This window comes from Theropithecus gelada, chromosome 3 (genome assembly GCF_003255815.1).
Source record: "Theropithecus gelada isolate Dixy chromosome 3, Tgel_1.0, whole genome shotgun sequence".
NCBI lineage: Eukaryota > Metazoa > Chordata > Mammalia > Primates > Cercopithecidae > Theropithecus > Theropithecus gelada.
In genome coordinates, this window is record NC_037670.1 from 115,834,814 (window position 1) to 115,850,008 (window position 15,195).

The 15,195-nt window shown below is 34.9% G+C and overlaps 1 protein-coding gene across 11 annotated transcripts in view; it reads right to left on the bottom strand.

The window, feature by feature from the left end:
• Positions 1-15,195, bottom strand: part of ADAM22 (ADAM metallopeptidase domain 22) — a 262,714-nt gene that overhangs the window by 12,441 nt on the left and 235,078 nt on the right. For 3 of the 11 annotated variants that reach the window (XM_025378403.1, XM_025378404.1, XM_025378402.1), the window contains exons 27-28: positions 6,250-6,350; positions 5,831-5,897 (exon numbers count right to left, since the gene is read on the bottom strand). In XM_025378403.1, coding sequence (XP_025234188.1) covers positions 5,831-5,897; positions 6,250-6,350 — 168 coding nt within the window. Of the gene's footprint in view, positions 1-1,157; positions 1,245-3,441; positions 3,553-5,740; positions 5,898-6,249; positions 6,351-8,677; positions 8,873-15,195 lie in introns of those variants that run through there. The other 8 variants (XM_025378395.1, XM_025378397.1, XM_025378400.1 and 5 more) reach the window with 6 other exon arrangements.

Below are 15,195 nucleotides of genomic sequence, written 5' to 3' on the forward strand. Positions count from 1 at the left end.
GGCGTATGCAAATGTTATGGATCGAATTGAAAGGCAGGTAGGTCTAATCATTTTCTCAAACTATACATAACTAAACTAAATGGTACACTGGAAGAGAGAGTCCACCTTATATGGGTGCTGAGAGTTAAAAACACATACATATTTTGGTATCTGTTCAATGTTGACCCAAGACATGGCAATCAGTAACATGAGTTTATTGTAAAATTGTGTTCAGAAGAGGTAGTAATTGAGTACATATTTCTCCTTTACCTTAGTTGTCCACAAAGTAGTCAGATATAAAGTGGACATTTACCTCTAGGAAATCACTTTATTAGAAAGGGTGAAAAATGCCATTAAGAACTCTTGGAAATTCTTTCTGATCTGTAAATGTCACACAGAGCTGCAGTGAATTGAGTAAATTTGATAGTTTCTAAAATGTAGCGATATTCTTCTATTTTGTGAGTCAATAATATATTTCCAGCTGCTTCCTGTTCTATTTGAAGTATTAGATGACAACATTTTTATTAGCATAAAAAATTCCTTACATGCTTTGTTGAGAATCTGTAAAACACTTCTCAGCACAGCCTTTCTCTGGTAGGAAATGGTTATACTGAACAAATAAAACCTAAACTCATTCCACATACTCCCATGGGGTCAATGTTGTCTCAGTAATTTTCCAGTTAGACCAAATCATTGTTTCCATCCAAGTAAAATCCCATCACATTTCACTTAGTTTCTTTATACGTTTTTCCTTGAATTTTTGTATACACTATGCACTCTTAGGCAGTAAGTAGGAAAAATGCATTATGAAACTGCTAGATTATAGAAACTAAATTGTTCAGGTTAATAGTGCTTCTTTATTAGTGGAAAGTATGTTTCATGCCCATAGAATACTACATAGCATAAAATGAAGAGAAAGCTACTAAAAAGCTTAAGATGGTGATAGGGACATGCACTAAACGGCAACCCTTTCAAATGGCTTTATTTGAAACATTCAGAAAAGAACCAGACTTGCTCACGAAGCAAAAACAGAGTCAAAAGGCAGCAAATAAACAAGGACCCCTTTCCACTTATAGGAACTTGTATTGGGAGATACAAGATAGAGAGCCAGTCACACTACAGTATTTGTATGTGCTGGGAGAGTTTGAGAAGGATATAAAAATTAATTTATAAAATACCTAAAGTATGGTCCTTCAGTGTTTTTATTCACATCTTCTACCCACTTAGCTACATTATAGTCTCTTTTGAACCATGGGTTTAAATACCTGCAGAAAGCAATGGAAGGAACAAAGAAAGCAGAACAAGGTAGAAAATCTGAAAATACACAGCACAAGCTTAGCAAGGATGTCTTCACCCTCCAAATGCAAGTGACCATGGCAAATAAACCAGAATGGATGTTGGGTGATTATGAGGCAGTCTATACAATGACATGAGAATAATCTTAGCTACAACAAGGCTCAATCAAGGCATTCTACAATGTATTCGACATTTCTGGGAAAGCCTTTTCCAGTGGCTTCCCAAAGTGAATTAGAATCTCCCTTTCAATCACAGTACAGTCAGCAGTCCCATTCACCCACCTCCAAAGTGGCTTTTTCCAGGCCACCTCTCATTTGGCTCTTTGGTTTTTAAATGACAATGATGCTTTTTGAAAATATTCAGATGGCTGCAATTCCAATCTGGCATTTGGGCATACAACACCCTAAGAACAATTAAAAGGAACAAAGTTCTCTTTCCAATATAAGAAGGCTTTTACATGACCACTGTCTTACTCCCTATAGAGGATCCCAAGCTGGAGTCAACATGAAAGTATGTTCCAGTTGACTCTGTAAGGAGCAGATAGGGTCCCACTCTTTTGATCCTGGAGCCTCAATGCGCATTAAGTGTGGTCTAAATAGGCCTCCATGATCTCGAAGCTGGATTTAGCAATTTAGTTGCAGCTGCAGTGTTCCTTCCTCTTCTTTGTGCACTCCAAAATAAAGTGCTCCTGTTTCCATTAGGAACCAACCCTCAGAGGTTGCCTTCCAAGTGTCTGACCATGAATTGTGTGAATGACTGCCAGAGAATAATAATGAACTTACTTAGCATTTCCCTGATGGATCTGGCAATGTTTCCATCAGAATTACTGTGCAAATTTTAAAGGTAATAAAACTGTAGGGAGGTCTAAGTTGTTGGTTTTCCCCAGAGTTTCCTTTGATTTTTACCCTGGGAGCCAAGCAAAAATACATCCCCTTCAGAGTCTGCCCTTGTGAAATAATGTAGATTTAACAAATTCCACATTGGAAGAATTTGGAGGTTTTCTTTTTTTCTTTTCTTCATTTAAAAAGTAACTTCTAGAGATACTATAGACTATAAAGATTCAAGCTCTATAAAACATAAGTTATTTGTAAACAAACCAGGGGAAATTATAAAATACATTATTTATTTTTGGTTACATTTTGCTTCTTTCCCCCGTATTTAGTTATTGAGCTGTTCATAAATATGGAAGACTACATTTCCAATTACATAAAAATATCAGGTTATTTTTTCCACAGCCCTTTCCCTCAATCGAGGTACTATACAAAATAGCATTGTGAAATTCCCTTCTGAAAGAAGGGTTCAGTTGCTTTTTCTGCTTATAAAACCATTTTTGGTAAGATAGTATCTCCTGACTCAGAAACAACTCACACTAGTTTTGCCTTTAGCCACAATCATTGCCAACTTGTGCTTTCACAGATAGCCAATTAAAACTTGCATAAAGATTTCCACTGAGATTCTCAACAAAAAGAAAAAGTCAAAAAGCCAAGTGCAGCCACAAATGAAGGCTAGTAATGCTCTGGCCTGGGGAAAACCGTAGAAAAAGCCCATGCAGCTGTAATCAGGTGAAACATAGCCACACAGCAAAGTGAGTCACCCACAGGCAGACGGCCACTTCCGGGAGGAGACATTTGTTCCTTTCACTGACAGTCTTAGAAACTCAAAGGACTGCTGCCACTGCTATTCCATGAATGCTACAACAACATGGGTTGACTTGCACTTGACGGACTTTTTTCTGTTTCAGGGAGCATTTCAGAAGGCTGTGGTCACTTCACCATAGAGTTCTTCACTGAAAAGAACTCTCAATTTTGTGTTCTTTCTGGGGATCTGGCCATGAAAATGTCTTCACGGTGAGCTTCCTGACATCTCAAGGTCATGGCGGCTGAAGTGATGGGATTTTATCACATTGCAGTAAATCTACCTATGTGGCTTGCCTTGGCATATAGCGCAACATGCAAAAAAAAATGCGTTAGATGGGATAGGGGAGCTCTTTTTGTTTTCCAGGATGGAAAAGCAAAGGAAAATTAGCTGGTGCTGGCTGGACCAGGAGCACCTCCAAGCAAACATGGGGGCTCGCTCAAAGATCAAATGACCCTGTTCTCAGCCAAGGAAAGGACTTGGAAGGAGATTAAGTGGCAGCCCAGAATGAAGGGGCAGGTGGAGACTGACCTGTGATCCAGACTCCCTGTCTGGGGGCTGTCAGAGCCCCCTGGGCTTATGCCTTGGGATGGGACTGTCTGGGCGAGGGAGTGCCCAGGCTCAGGTGCTTGGGGCTCCCTCCTGTAAAAACACAATATATAATACAAAGTCTAAGCCAAAAAAAAATTTATATCATTTACAACAATGAGGAAGATGCAAAAGTTTTGACTGGAAAAACAATACAATATATGAGGACATTTTATTTTGTTAATTAGCAGAGCATGTATTATGGTACATGTTTTAATTCATATCCCAATTTTTCATCATCTTTTGGAATAATGAGGTATTAAAGGGAATTTTGAGTAATGGACCTGAAATATCTCTTATTTGAAAAAATAAAAGAGATATTTGTGGTGAATTTGTTCCTCTTGTAGTCACACAAATGGTATTATACTATCAGAAGCAAATAGGATTACTTAAATATGGAAAGTATTAAAAGTTTGCAAACATAATTCTTGATATGCTCCGTATCAGGAATCCTCGTAAGAAAATATATACGTGTGTGTGTGTATATACATATGTATATACGTATGTATATATAGAGAGACAGTTCCTGTACAAGAAGGTATGTGAGAATTGTGGTCAGCTTTACAGACTTGGATCCATTTAATTAACATGAGTCATGTAACCAAAATCAGAAAAGTCTGAAAAATCTGAGGAAGTCCTTAATACTTCTCCCTCACAAAGATGAACCTATTATAATGTCATATTAAATATTATAATTTAATTATCTCATAGGCAAGATTTCTCAAAGGCTATCTGCAGTATTACAATTTTAATCATACAATGTGAGTGGAAATTATACATAACATTTTTAAAAATAAGTAACTGCTCTAGAAAACATCGTATGAATATTGTTAAACACCAAATGTGCTTTCGGTCCTAAGCTCACAGCTTTAACATAGTACTGATTTTTTTTTTAACTTAGGAGTTTTTGAAGCCTTGTTATAGGAAATGCTGTTAGAACACTAAACAGTACACAAGGAACTTCTAAAGAACATTTTGCAATTTTATCTGTACACCTGTGAGCAACTAAGATAAGTTAAGGAGCTCTTACCAGGTGACCTCATGCAAAACAAACCAAACAACATTCTAAGAAGAGTTTATCAACAATGAGCCCTAAAGCATACAAGTGCTTTGGGAATGGATAAGATAAACTCTAACACATTAGTTATTTATGATGGAATTCTATGATGCCATTCTGGACCATGCAATGGTATCACTTGAAATTGTCTATTGTGTCTATAAAGTATCCTCTAGTAAATGTTGACAAGCCACTTACAAGACAATACCATTCAGGTGGAAGGTCCAAATTTCAGGGCAATGTTATTATTCCTGGACTGAAAAAGGCAGGGTATATGATGGAAAAGCTAACATAAGTTTTTGACAAGCAGTTAACAAATACCTGCTATTCAGACTTTCCAAGTATTAAGGCGTGAAGAAGCAATAGAGATCCTGGAAATAATAACTATCACTACAGTGAGAAATAAGTAACAAGTTTTAGGAAGGATAAAATAGAATGGGTAAAAAAAAAAAAAAACCGGGTGGCAAGTTCAGTCCAAAAGGATACTAAGGATGTGTTTTATTCCATGAAGGGAGATAAAGATTTGAGGAGGTTTTGTTTTGCTTGTATTTTCTTAAATGGAGAAACAAACAAAATAAGTACATTATTTACTTCATTATAAATGACTTCAAATGTGACTTCCAAACCCATCCCCCTTAAAAAAAAAAAAAAAAAAAAAGTAAATGCATGGCTATCATTTAAAACGGATAATGTCGCATTTAGTGACAATGATTCAGTTAAAGAGCAAGTTTAGGAAAATGCCCTTTTAAATGTTCTCAGATAGAACATTTAAAAGGGAAACTTATTCCATAAGTCTGAGAGAATGCTTAGATTGCAGCCATGAAGACCTCATAGTGGTGATTTCAGATTGTGAGCAGTATCATGCTCCAGTAAAATGGGAATTTTTCCCTGATGCTTACAGGCTGTGTGAGTATTGGGGAGAGGAAGGGTAACCCTTTGAAATGGTTGAATCCCAGATGATGAGAAGAAAGGAATGTTATCAAATTCCCTTCATACAGAACCAAGACCCCACAATGGCAGGTGACTGGAGGAAAAAGCCTGCAGCAAGGGTGAGACCCCCACTATCAATGAATATTGGTATGGGCGCAGTTGCGGAGATGCCTATGTAAAAGAGAAAAGCCATGGTTAATTTTTAAAGGGCAAAAAAGAATTTAAAAGATAAAACCAAGACCGAAGACATGGTTTACAGTTCTTTGACTATCTGCTTAATTTACTTTTGACACTATTCGCACAGGACCTTGGAGTGCCTTTTTTTCATTAGAGGTTCAGACTTACTCAGTTGAATTAGACCGAGGTCTAAATCTTTTGCCTCTGATTTTCTTTTTGTTGCCTCCCAGGTTACCTGAAAAAGATGGTTTAGAGCTAGATTTCCATGTAAATAAGTAATGCCCTATGTCTAATTACGAGGCATTTCAAGTGGGTGTAATTTATAAGCAGCACCACTGTGGAACACTGGGTTTTCACACTGTGCAGCTTTCTCAAATCAAATTTCACAAAGTGTATAGTGTCCTGGTGCTGCCGAATCCCACCATTTCCCATCCAGATAAAACCTAGGCTCTCATTCTACATATTCTCCTCTCTGTTGGGAGAAAAGCTAAAGAGCTTCCAAGAAATGAAAAAGTCTTTACAACCAGGGGCCACAAAATATAAAATTGGATTGTGTGGACAGATGGATTCAGAATGCCAGCCTCTACCTTGCCAAGAGTTACTTCGAGGTCGCCCATTTTCACAGATGTCTGAAATATGTTTTGTGTCTGGAATCCTTTCACTCCAAGAATGAGACAGCCCATTTGACCTGAAATTGAAAATATTGATAAATTGTTCAAAAATGTAACCAAATGAATGTTTTGAGATCAGTAAGCAAAACTTCTAAGCATTACTGTGCATTAAATAAAATAAATCAAGAAAGAAAAAATCTGAAATGAAAGAATGAAGAGAACATGAAAGTCTTCATGAAGAAGGCAGAATTACACAACATCCAATTTAAGAAAAGTCAAATACAATGGAACCCCATTACAATAGTATATAAATGAAAAGTATCAAGACACAATGCAAGCCAATTTACATTCCCCAGAACGCAGCAACCACAGAGCAAATTCACTATGTATTTCAGCATAACCCCAGCAGCAGAGTTATAATGGGGTCCCACCATAGATGTTTCTTAATTGTAAAGCAATGGTTTCCACTCAAATATTATGAGAACATGGACTTCCAAGAGATTACATAAAGATTTGCTCAAGTGAACCTGGTTAACATTTATCAAAGCATTATTTAGATTTTCTTAAGTAATAAAATTATTTTCTAAGAATTGGCATTTTTTTCCACAAATATGGTCCAAAAAAGTGTAGTACATGTTGGCTAATTGTTCAATAACTGAACTGAATCAGATGTTTATCATGACAGTGCCTCTCACAAAGCCCATGTACCATCGAGCCCACCTGCTATTTGTGTCCTACCATCTTTAAATGAATTATCTACAAGAAGCAAAATTTACACACCTACCTTGTACCACACAAGAATTTTAACAAGCTACATATACTTCAGAGTAAAGTCTTAACAACTTTTAGCTGCTTAAGAATCATAACCCACTGAGATTTTTCTAAAATCTGGGAATTATTCAAATGGATATTTTAAACTCTTTCATAGGTACTTTAGAAAATAGCACTATACTTAAAAATCTTTTCCACATATTATTCTGGTTGATGGTTAATAATTTCTATTTCAAAAAAAAGCTTTCTACTGATGATTGAAAATAAATGGAACTCAGCACAACTATTCCATACGAATTCCCTAGGTTGGAATTTCTCAACATCATTTGCTACTCACAGAATGACTCATATTTTGTACAAAAGAACAACAGAAATTCTGCTGGAAACCATTAATTTCTCCACTAATTTACCATGTTATTTAATTTAAAATTTAATATTCTATCAAGAAAATATTTGTATTAGAGAATTCAAGTAGAACCCTAGTCTTCTGCTCTTAGCCAACAAGCCCTCCATAAATTAAAATAATACATTTTTAAAAACATTCTTCTGTAGAACCATACTCCTTTGGCGACAACTATTGTTTCTACTTTTGCTTTAAGCTACGTTATCTAAGTGAAAACTATCCTTCATGCTTAAGAAAGTTCCACATAAAGTAGAGTTCCCAGGTTTCACTAATTCCTTCTATTCTCGTTCCTGATTAACATTTACAAAGACTGAGAGACATTACAGAATATTTACAGATGATCCACTCTATACAGAACTGCGGAACAGGTCATGTTTCCTCTCAATAAACTAGCAACTTCCCCTTCACTCTGCAAAGTGGTTAATGTGCTCAAAGGCATGAGCAGGGCTATCAAACCTTTTTTCCTGTCCATTACACTCTTATTTGCAACTTTAAATAAATAAATTCTTCTATAAGAATATTTTTGCTTCCTTCAACATGAATATAGGTCTCATATCCTAAATCATGCCAACTATTTATTTCTTCTTTTTATTTATTTTGTTAAGCAGTTACAAAGCATGCAGAATTTTAAATGGTGTCATATACCTTAAGATGCTAGAATAAGAATATAGCATCAGTGTCTAAGACATATAAATATTAATTCCACCTGTACTGTTATAAAACTCAGGCAAAATTAAAAACACTTAATTTGTCAACTAAGTTGTAACTTATAAAGTCTAGAAATAATCACCCCCCCAAAAAGGCAAAATCATAATACTGAAATATATGATTCACAGAGAAGCAATCTTTGTTTCATAGCGAGCTTAGCTTTGATATATATAAAATTAAAAAATATTCAATGCAGCACTTAAATTACCAATTTAGTTAACAATTGCTTTTATTGAAGCATGACAGTAACCTTTTTCTTTGACTACCAAACATGACATAAAGCTCACCATTTAAATATTATTAAATACTATGTATAGTTTCTTAAGCCATATAAAGCACGACTGAAAAACCCTGAGGTTTCTATATAGAATCAGAGTTATTGGTTGGTTTGCTTTGTTTAGGTTTTGTGGCCTGATTTGTGTAATGAGTGGTTCTGAGCATATGGCATTTTGAAGTAGAGTAATCAAAGAACAAAGGATACTATTTTTTAACATTCAAGAAAGAAGGAAGAAGTAATCAAACCTGCTGCAAAATAATGAAATGTTCTGACTAATGGAATAATGTGTGATGGAACAGGTAGAAATCTGAAAATGCGACAGAAAAGCAGACCTCTTCTTAGAACTAGATGCTGAGTTTGTGCTGACTCCGGGAGGAATGTCGCTATAAAAAGAGTCACCATCTCCAGGCTTTTTTACATAATCTCCCTGGGGTAACTGTCTAAGGCATAATAAACATTTCAGAGTCAGAAAACAAGACACACACATGAACACAGACATATACAAATATTATTTCAGGAAAAAAGAGAGGTAGGGATAATGATCTACATGAATCAAATCTATCACAACACATAAAATTATCAATAAATGAGACAAGTTAAAGTCATTCTAACTGTAGAGGCCAGAAATGCAATTACAAATGTCTTTATCGTTTGGATGAATAAAGCCTTGCTTTGGGGAAAAAATATGAAAATATGAGTGTTTTCATGGTAACTTCATTATACTTGAAAATGTTAAGTGCATTTTTGTCTTTTTTAAAAAAACAATTATGTCAAAGGTGTGTTAGGACAGATAGTCCCTACCCAGATTAAGCATAGCTTTTCTTTTCCTTTGTGGTGAATAAACTGTTAATAATTTCTAAACATACATAATGTAACCTGGATTTGGTCTTAAAAGAACTGATGGATTTTTAAACTATTATAGAATTTAATGCAAACAAATCACTATTAGAGTTTGATGTTCAACTTAGAGCTTCATTATTCATTTAACAGAAATATGAAGAAATAGAAAGATTCAAAGTTAAATCAAAAAGGAAATTTTATAACTGTTCAGTGGAATATGTGAAGGAAGATAATTTAGCAAGAGCAAGAAAAGGTTGAAAAAAATAACTGAATTTTTGTTGAGACTACAGAAGCATATTTATAGGTAGCTGGTTGGTGACCTTAGTTCTCTATCTCTACTGTAGTAGTAGTGCACTGTTATTGACCCAAATCATCTGATTTTCAATAAACCAAGATTGGAACAGATTTTTATTACTTCTCCTAAGGTAATCAGATAGAAACTTTTAGATAAGGCCCCCACTTAACCCTCCTGCAATAGCTAATCTGGTCATTTGTCAGTGGTGTAGCCTCCCAAATAGCCAACTGCATCAAAAACTTGATTCTTTTCTATTCAGTACTATTGCTGGAGGTGCCACAAACTAGTGCTGAATTGAGAATTTTTAACAAAGCTATGCTTAATTAAATCTCCAGCAAAAGCACAAATTTGCTAACTTTTTCTTATTTGGTTTCTCCTTAATTACCATTATAATTTTGATTATTTGCTGATGCTGAATTTAATCCCTCCAAAATGCCATTTTCAGGTGTTTGCTTGCTTAAATTATTGCCATATTGTTGTAAATGTTTAAAACACATGGTCATTCATTCTCTTGAATGATTGAATACTCTCATATTATTTTAATACTATTTAGTTACACATGTCTGTGAATCTGAAAGATTTTTCAATCAGTATGAAGCATATATTTTAACTTGTGTGATTTAATTTACTCTCTTTTACATTTACTAAAGAAAGCAGAATTTTTCATGAAATTAGTAATGTAGGATTAATTCCACCTATAACTTTTTGATATGATTCCTCCAAAATATTTTTAATTCTGTAAATGACTTCAGTTCATAATAGTTATCCTTTCTTTTCCCCAGTACATAAAACATTAATTTTATAGGAAAAAAATACAAAACCTCATATTTAGACTGTTACATGACACCTGCTGTATCTTCCCCTGTAAGTGATCTTTATTAATATTTTCTATTTTACCTTGTATCAGTAAAATATTCCATTAATGCCTGAAAAAAAAAAGCTGTCAATAAAATCAGAGTTCTATTTTTTGCCTTGGGGAGAAAATTTCCCTTTTGTGTTATATTAATATTTATAAAAGAATCCCATGAACACATTTCCAGTAATAATCTCTATGGTTAACAAATCCCATTTATCACTACTATTTTTACTGATAATCTTTATAAACTGATGAGATGTGCTTCACCAAATTCAACTCAATTAAAGACCAGGCTGGGCATGGTGGCTCATGCCTGTAATCCCAGCACTATGGGAGGCCAAGATGGGTAGATCAGTTGAGGTCAGGAGTTGGAGACTAGCCTGGCCAACATGGCAAAACTCTATCTCTACAATAAATATAAAAATTAGCTGGGTGTGGCAGCGCACACCTGTAAGCCCAGCTACTTGGGTGGTTGAGGCACAAGAACTGCTTGAACTTGGGAGGCAGAGGTTGCAGTGAGCCGAGATCGCACCATTGCACTCCAGTCTGGGTAACAGAGTGAGACTCCGTCTCAAAAAATAAATAAAATAAATAAAAGATAAAGACAAGCTATTATATAAGAGCTCCGAACTACACTTGACCATTCCCAGTATTCTATCCCACAAATTGCCTTCTCTTTACATGGGTCTGGCTGGCCTTCAGGCATTTATCCTGGCAATTACCAAGGCATCACTTAGCTGACACTAAGGATGTAGATGGACTATTGTTCCCAATGGATGGGGCCCAATTTTGTTTTTTGTTTTTAACTAAACATGTTTTATTAACCCTTCAATGTAACTTCTCTGAAGTCCATGGTCATTTTTTACACAGTGCTCAAACACCCTAAATGCTAAATAATCATAAACTGTGGGTTTCAGTCAGTTTCAGTTCAATGTACTTCTGGGGCACCACCTTGTTTTCATTATGTTGAACAGATTAGATTCTTATCTATCACACTGCAAAGTCTCCAAAAGATAGAAATTCACTGCCTTTTCCTTAAAATTCCATGAGGAAGGCATGTAATGTTCTTCCCATGGTAAATGTCAGTGATAGGTTATGAATTTCATTAAAGATCTCTTAAGAACAATGTTTTTGGGAGGCCGAGGTGGGTGGATCACGAGGTCAGGATTCCGAGACCAGCCTGACCAACATGGTGAAACCCTGTCTCTACTAAAAATACAAAAATATTAGCCAGGTGTGGTGGCGGGCGATTGTAATCCCAGCTACTCAAGAGGCTGAGGCAGGAGAATAGCTTGAACCTGGGAGGCAGAGGTTTCAGTGAGCCGAGATCATGCCACTGAACCCCAGCTTGGGCGACAGAGAGACTCCACCTCAAAATAATAATAATAATAATAATAATAACAATGTTTAACATTTCCACTTCAGAAGACAACTCTTAATATGTTCATAATTATAAATCATCTAGTTGTTATGTTAGCATTCTAAATTTAAACATTAAGTAAGACTGTTTCTTGATCACCCCAAAACCTTTAGGCAAACAGTCCTGCTATGAGAGAAGTCTAATCTTGCCGAAAAGCATCAACTGAATTATATTTATCTTAATAATTCTTATGTATACTTAAAATGTTGGAGGAAAAAACCATTTAACCAACTCTTAACTTTAGTGTTGAAGGAGGCATTTCTCCAATGCTTTGTTGGCATCTGGGCTGTCTCTTATTAAATTGTTACTTTACTGTTTTAAGAAATACTGTATAATGTGTACCAAGTAACACTGACAGATGCAGGAATATCACCAAAATAATAATAATATAAAAGCAAACTAAGAAAGGTTTGGAAAAAAGATGGGAAGTTCACAAGCAGAAAATAAAGTGGCTAAAATAGGTGAGAGAAAAAATAAATGGGGAAGGGGAGGGCATTCTGCTTAAAGTAAAACCATAGATCAAAAAGATATAATCTAATTATTTTTTATATTTCTCATCAATCATAATGGTGTGTGTTCATCTCAGACAAAGGAAGAGAGTAAGATTTCAGCTAAATATGGATGTTTTATGTATCTAAGTTCAGTTAATGTTTCTTATTCTATTGCTATTTGCAAACTTATCCTAAAAACTAAAATTCACTTATAATTCTCACTACAAGTCATATAGCTTCTGAGTCCTAAAGCAATTGTGCTATAATATCAACAATAACATCAACTGAAAAAATTGGGGAAGTTTTCTTTCCTGAATATTTCAAATAAAAGGATAAATATAACCATCATTCTAATTACCTAATGTCTACGGCTATGGCTCCTTTGTTCCACAATTCTGCCCATCATAAGACACTGGCAGATTTAAACTGATGCTGTGCATATGTGGAGTTCTGCCTTCGCTATGCCCCAGAATGCAGCTTCCAGTTTCTTTTTATTACCAAGTTTGTGAACAAAAAGAAAAAAATGGGTCTGCTTCATATCTTTTTGTCAAACTTGCAAGAAAACATAGAATATAATCCTTCTCTGTACTGAAAACCTTCAGGACCCATTCTCAGGAGAGAAAATGTATCTGGTTATCAAATTCAGTCACAAAATTACTTGCCTGTCCTCTCCAGGAATTGGAAAGTTACGCCCAGTTTGGCACTTCTGAGCCATTATAACAGTATTAGGAATCTGACAACTGGCTATTATACTTATTATGTCTTGCATTTAGTGTCAAAGCAAAAGTTTACATTCACCAACATTTTCACCACCTCAACCAGTATGTGTGAGCCTCACTCATGTCAATGAATGCTGCCCTCCTCTTTGAGAAGAACTACATTCACCTCTTTCATTCAAAGATCAGAGAAACACAGTCTTCCAATACCACATGCTAGTAACTTCCCGTCACCATAATGCTTTACAAATTACAAAGAACTTTACTTGATTTCAGAGTTGAGGAAAGTTTGATTTTCCAATACCACATACTAGTAGATTTCTGATTCCTTGTGGATTGGTCTCCCTACCATAGAACCTCAAAGAAAAACCTAATTTAAAAGCAATAACAATTCAAAATTCTTAATTTTACTTCCTGGTATATTTTGGACTTGGGAAGATATTTATTTTAATGTCTATTGATATTTTTATAAGATTGAACATTTTTTAATGCATGCTTTGGTCTGCTGGCCTTACCACTTCGTCTATAATCACTAGCATGTATTCTCGAAAAGGAAAATCATTTAGAAAACACTTACACATTCACAACTTCCTATCTAAAGTCTATTCTTTGCTATTTCTCCACTTCGAGACCTACTGTACAAACCTGATATTCATTAGTTATGGGCAAGGACAAAAAAGGGTTGTGTTGACATATATCAAAATATATAAAATAAATATCCACTGAAGATATGACAACTCTCAAAATATGACTGACTAGATTCCAAAAGAGTAGCCAGATCAATGAAATGATGACTCAGTAACACCAGAAGACATGAAATTATATCAGGCACATAAAGGAGATTCTTCATGTGAAAATGTTCTTAACTATATCTCTCTACATATTGAGTTAGCACAAGAAATTTGTGCATACTTTTCAATATTAATCATTTTTCTAAAGTGTAGGCAATTCCCTTATTCTGGACAGAATCCCTAATAAGAACATATCTTAGACCACTGTGCTAGTTTTGCTTATGTTACGTATGAGACATTTCACTTTTGTTTTCATATATTCAGCAATATTAAATTACATTATAGCCTTAGTTCCTGTGGAAATGAAGCTGAATCATTAACTTTTTAATCTTATTTGCCTAATTCTATTTTCCACTAAAGAAACTCAGCAAACTTAGATTTCTAATGCGATCAGTCAACCTCTACTCAACAGAAAGCCTAAACGGCGGCTCCTGCTCTACTCAAGCGCTTTTGGACACAAGAGTTTAAAACATGTCACGAAGAAATCTGGTTGTTCTTAAATTGTAATTTTGTCCCAGTTTTACTTTTTCCAGTAATGATGAGTTAGTCACTCTAGGGAAAGGTCAATATTTTCTATTGTCTACACAAACTGACCAGGATTTCAAATGGTAACCCATGGGCACCATGTATTTATACAGATTCTACAGATACTTACGGTTAAAGCCTTATGGGAATTTTAATTTATTTAAAAAAGAGTAAAGTTAAATTTTTGATTTGTGAAAAAAAATGAAAGTTGTGATGGAGCATGACAAATTACCACATTTATACACCTTATTCATAACCTGTCACAAGCATGCAACTCAACAATGGAAAAGGTTAAGTAAAAAGGAATCTGCATAAATACCATGAGTATAGAACAATATCATGTGTAAGACCTGGTCTAGGTTATCAGTTTCCAGGATAATATTTTAATATTTTATATCAATAGCTAACAGCACTAGTAACTTTTTAAGTGAAAAGTGAAGAGTGAATTTCAATATTATGTGCTAATTTAGATTCAGATAAAATAGGTAATTGTTATAGAAAAACATGAATGTTTTGTATCTGTTTTTATGCTGTTGGTTAAGCACAGATTTTTAAGGTTATGCTATAAGGGTGTCTGACTTTCTCAAGAATATAGACATTTTTATTATTCCAACTATGCAAATTCTTTCTTTAACTAAATGTGCAGTTACCTAATCAATACAAAAAAATTCCTTATGCAGAGATAAACAGGCTCAACAAATGCTAGAACATTCCCAACAGCAACACTGCCCAAATAAACTTTGTCACTTATGAATGGATATTATTAATATAAAAATAGTGACAAATTCCCTCAGAAAGTATTAGGCAATAAGAGTGTTACAAACATGAA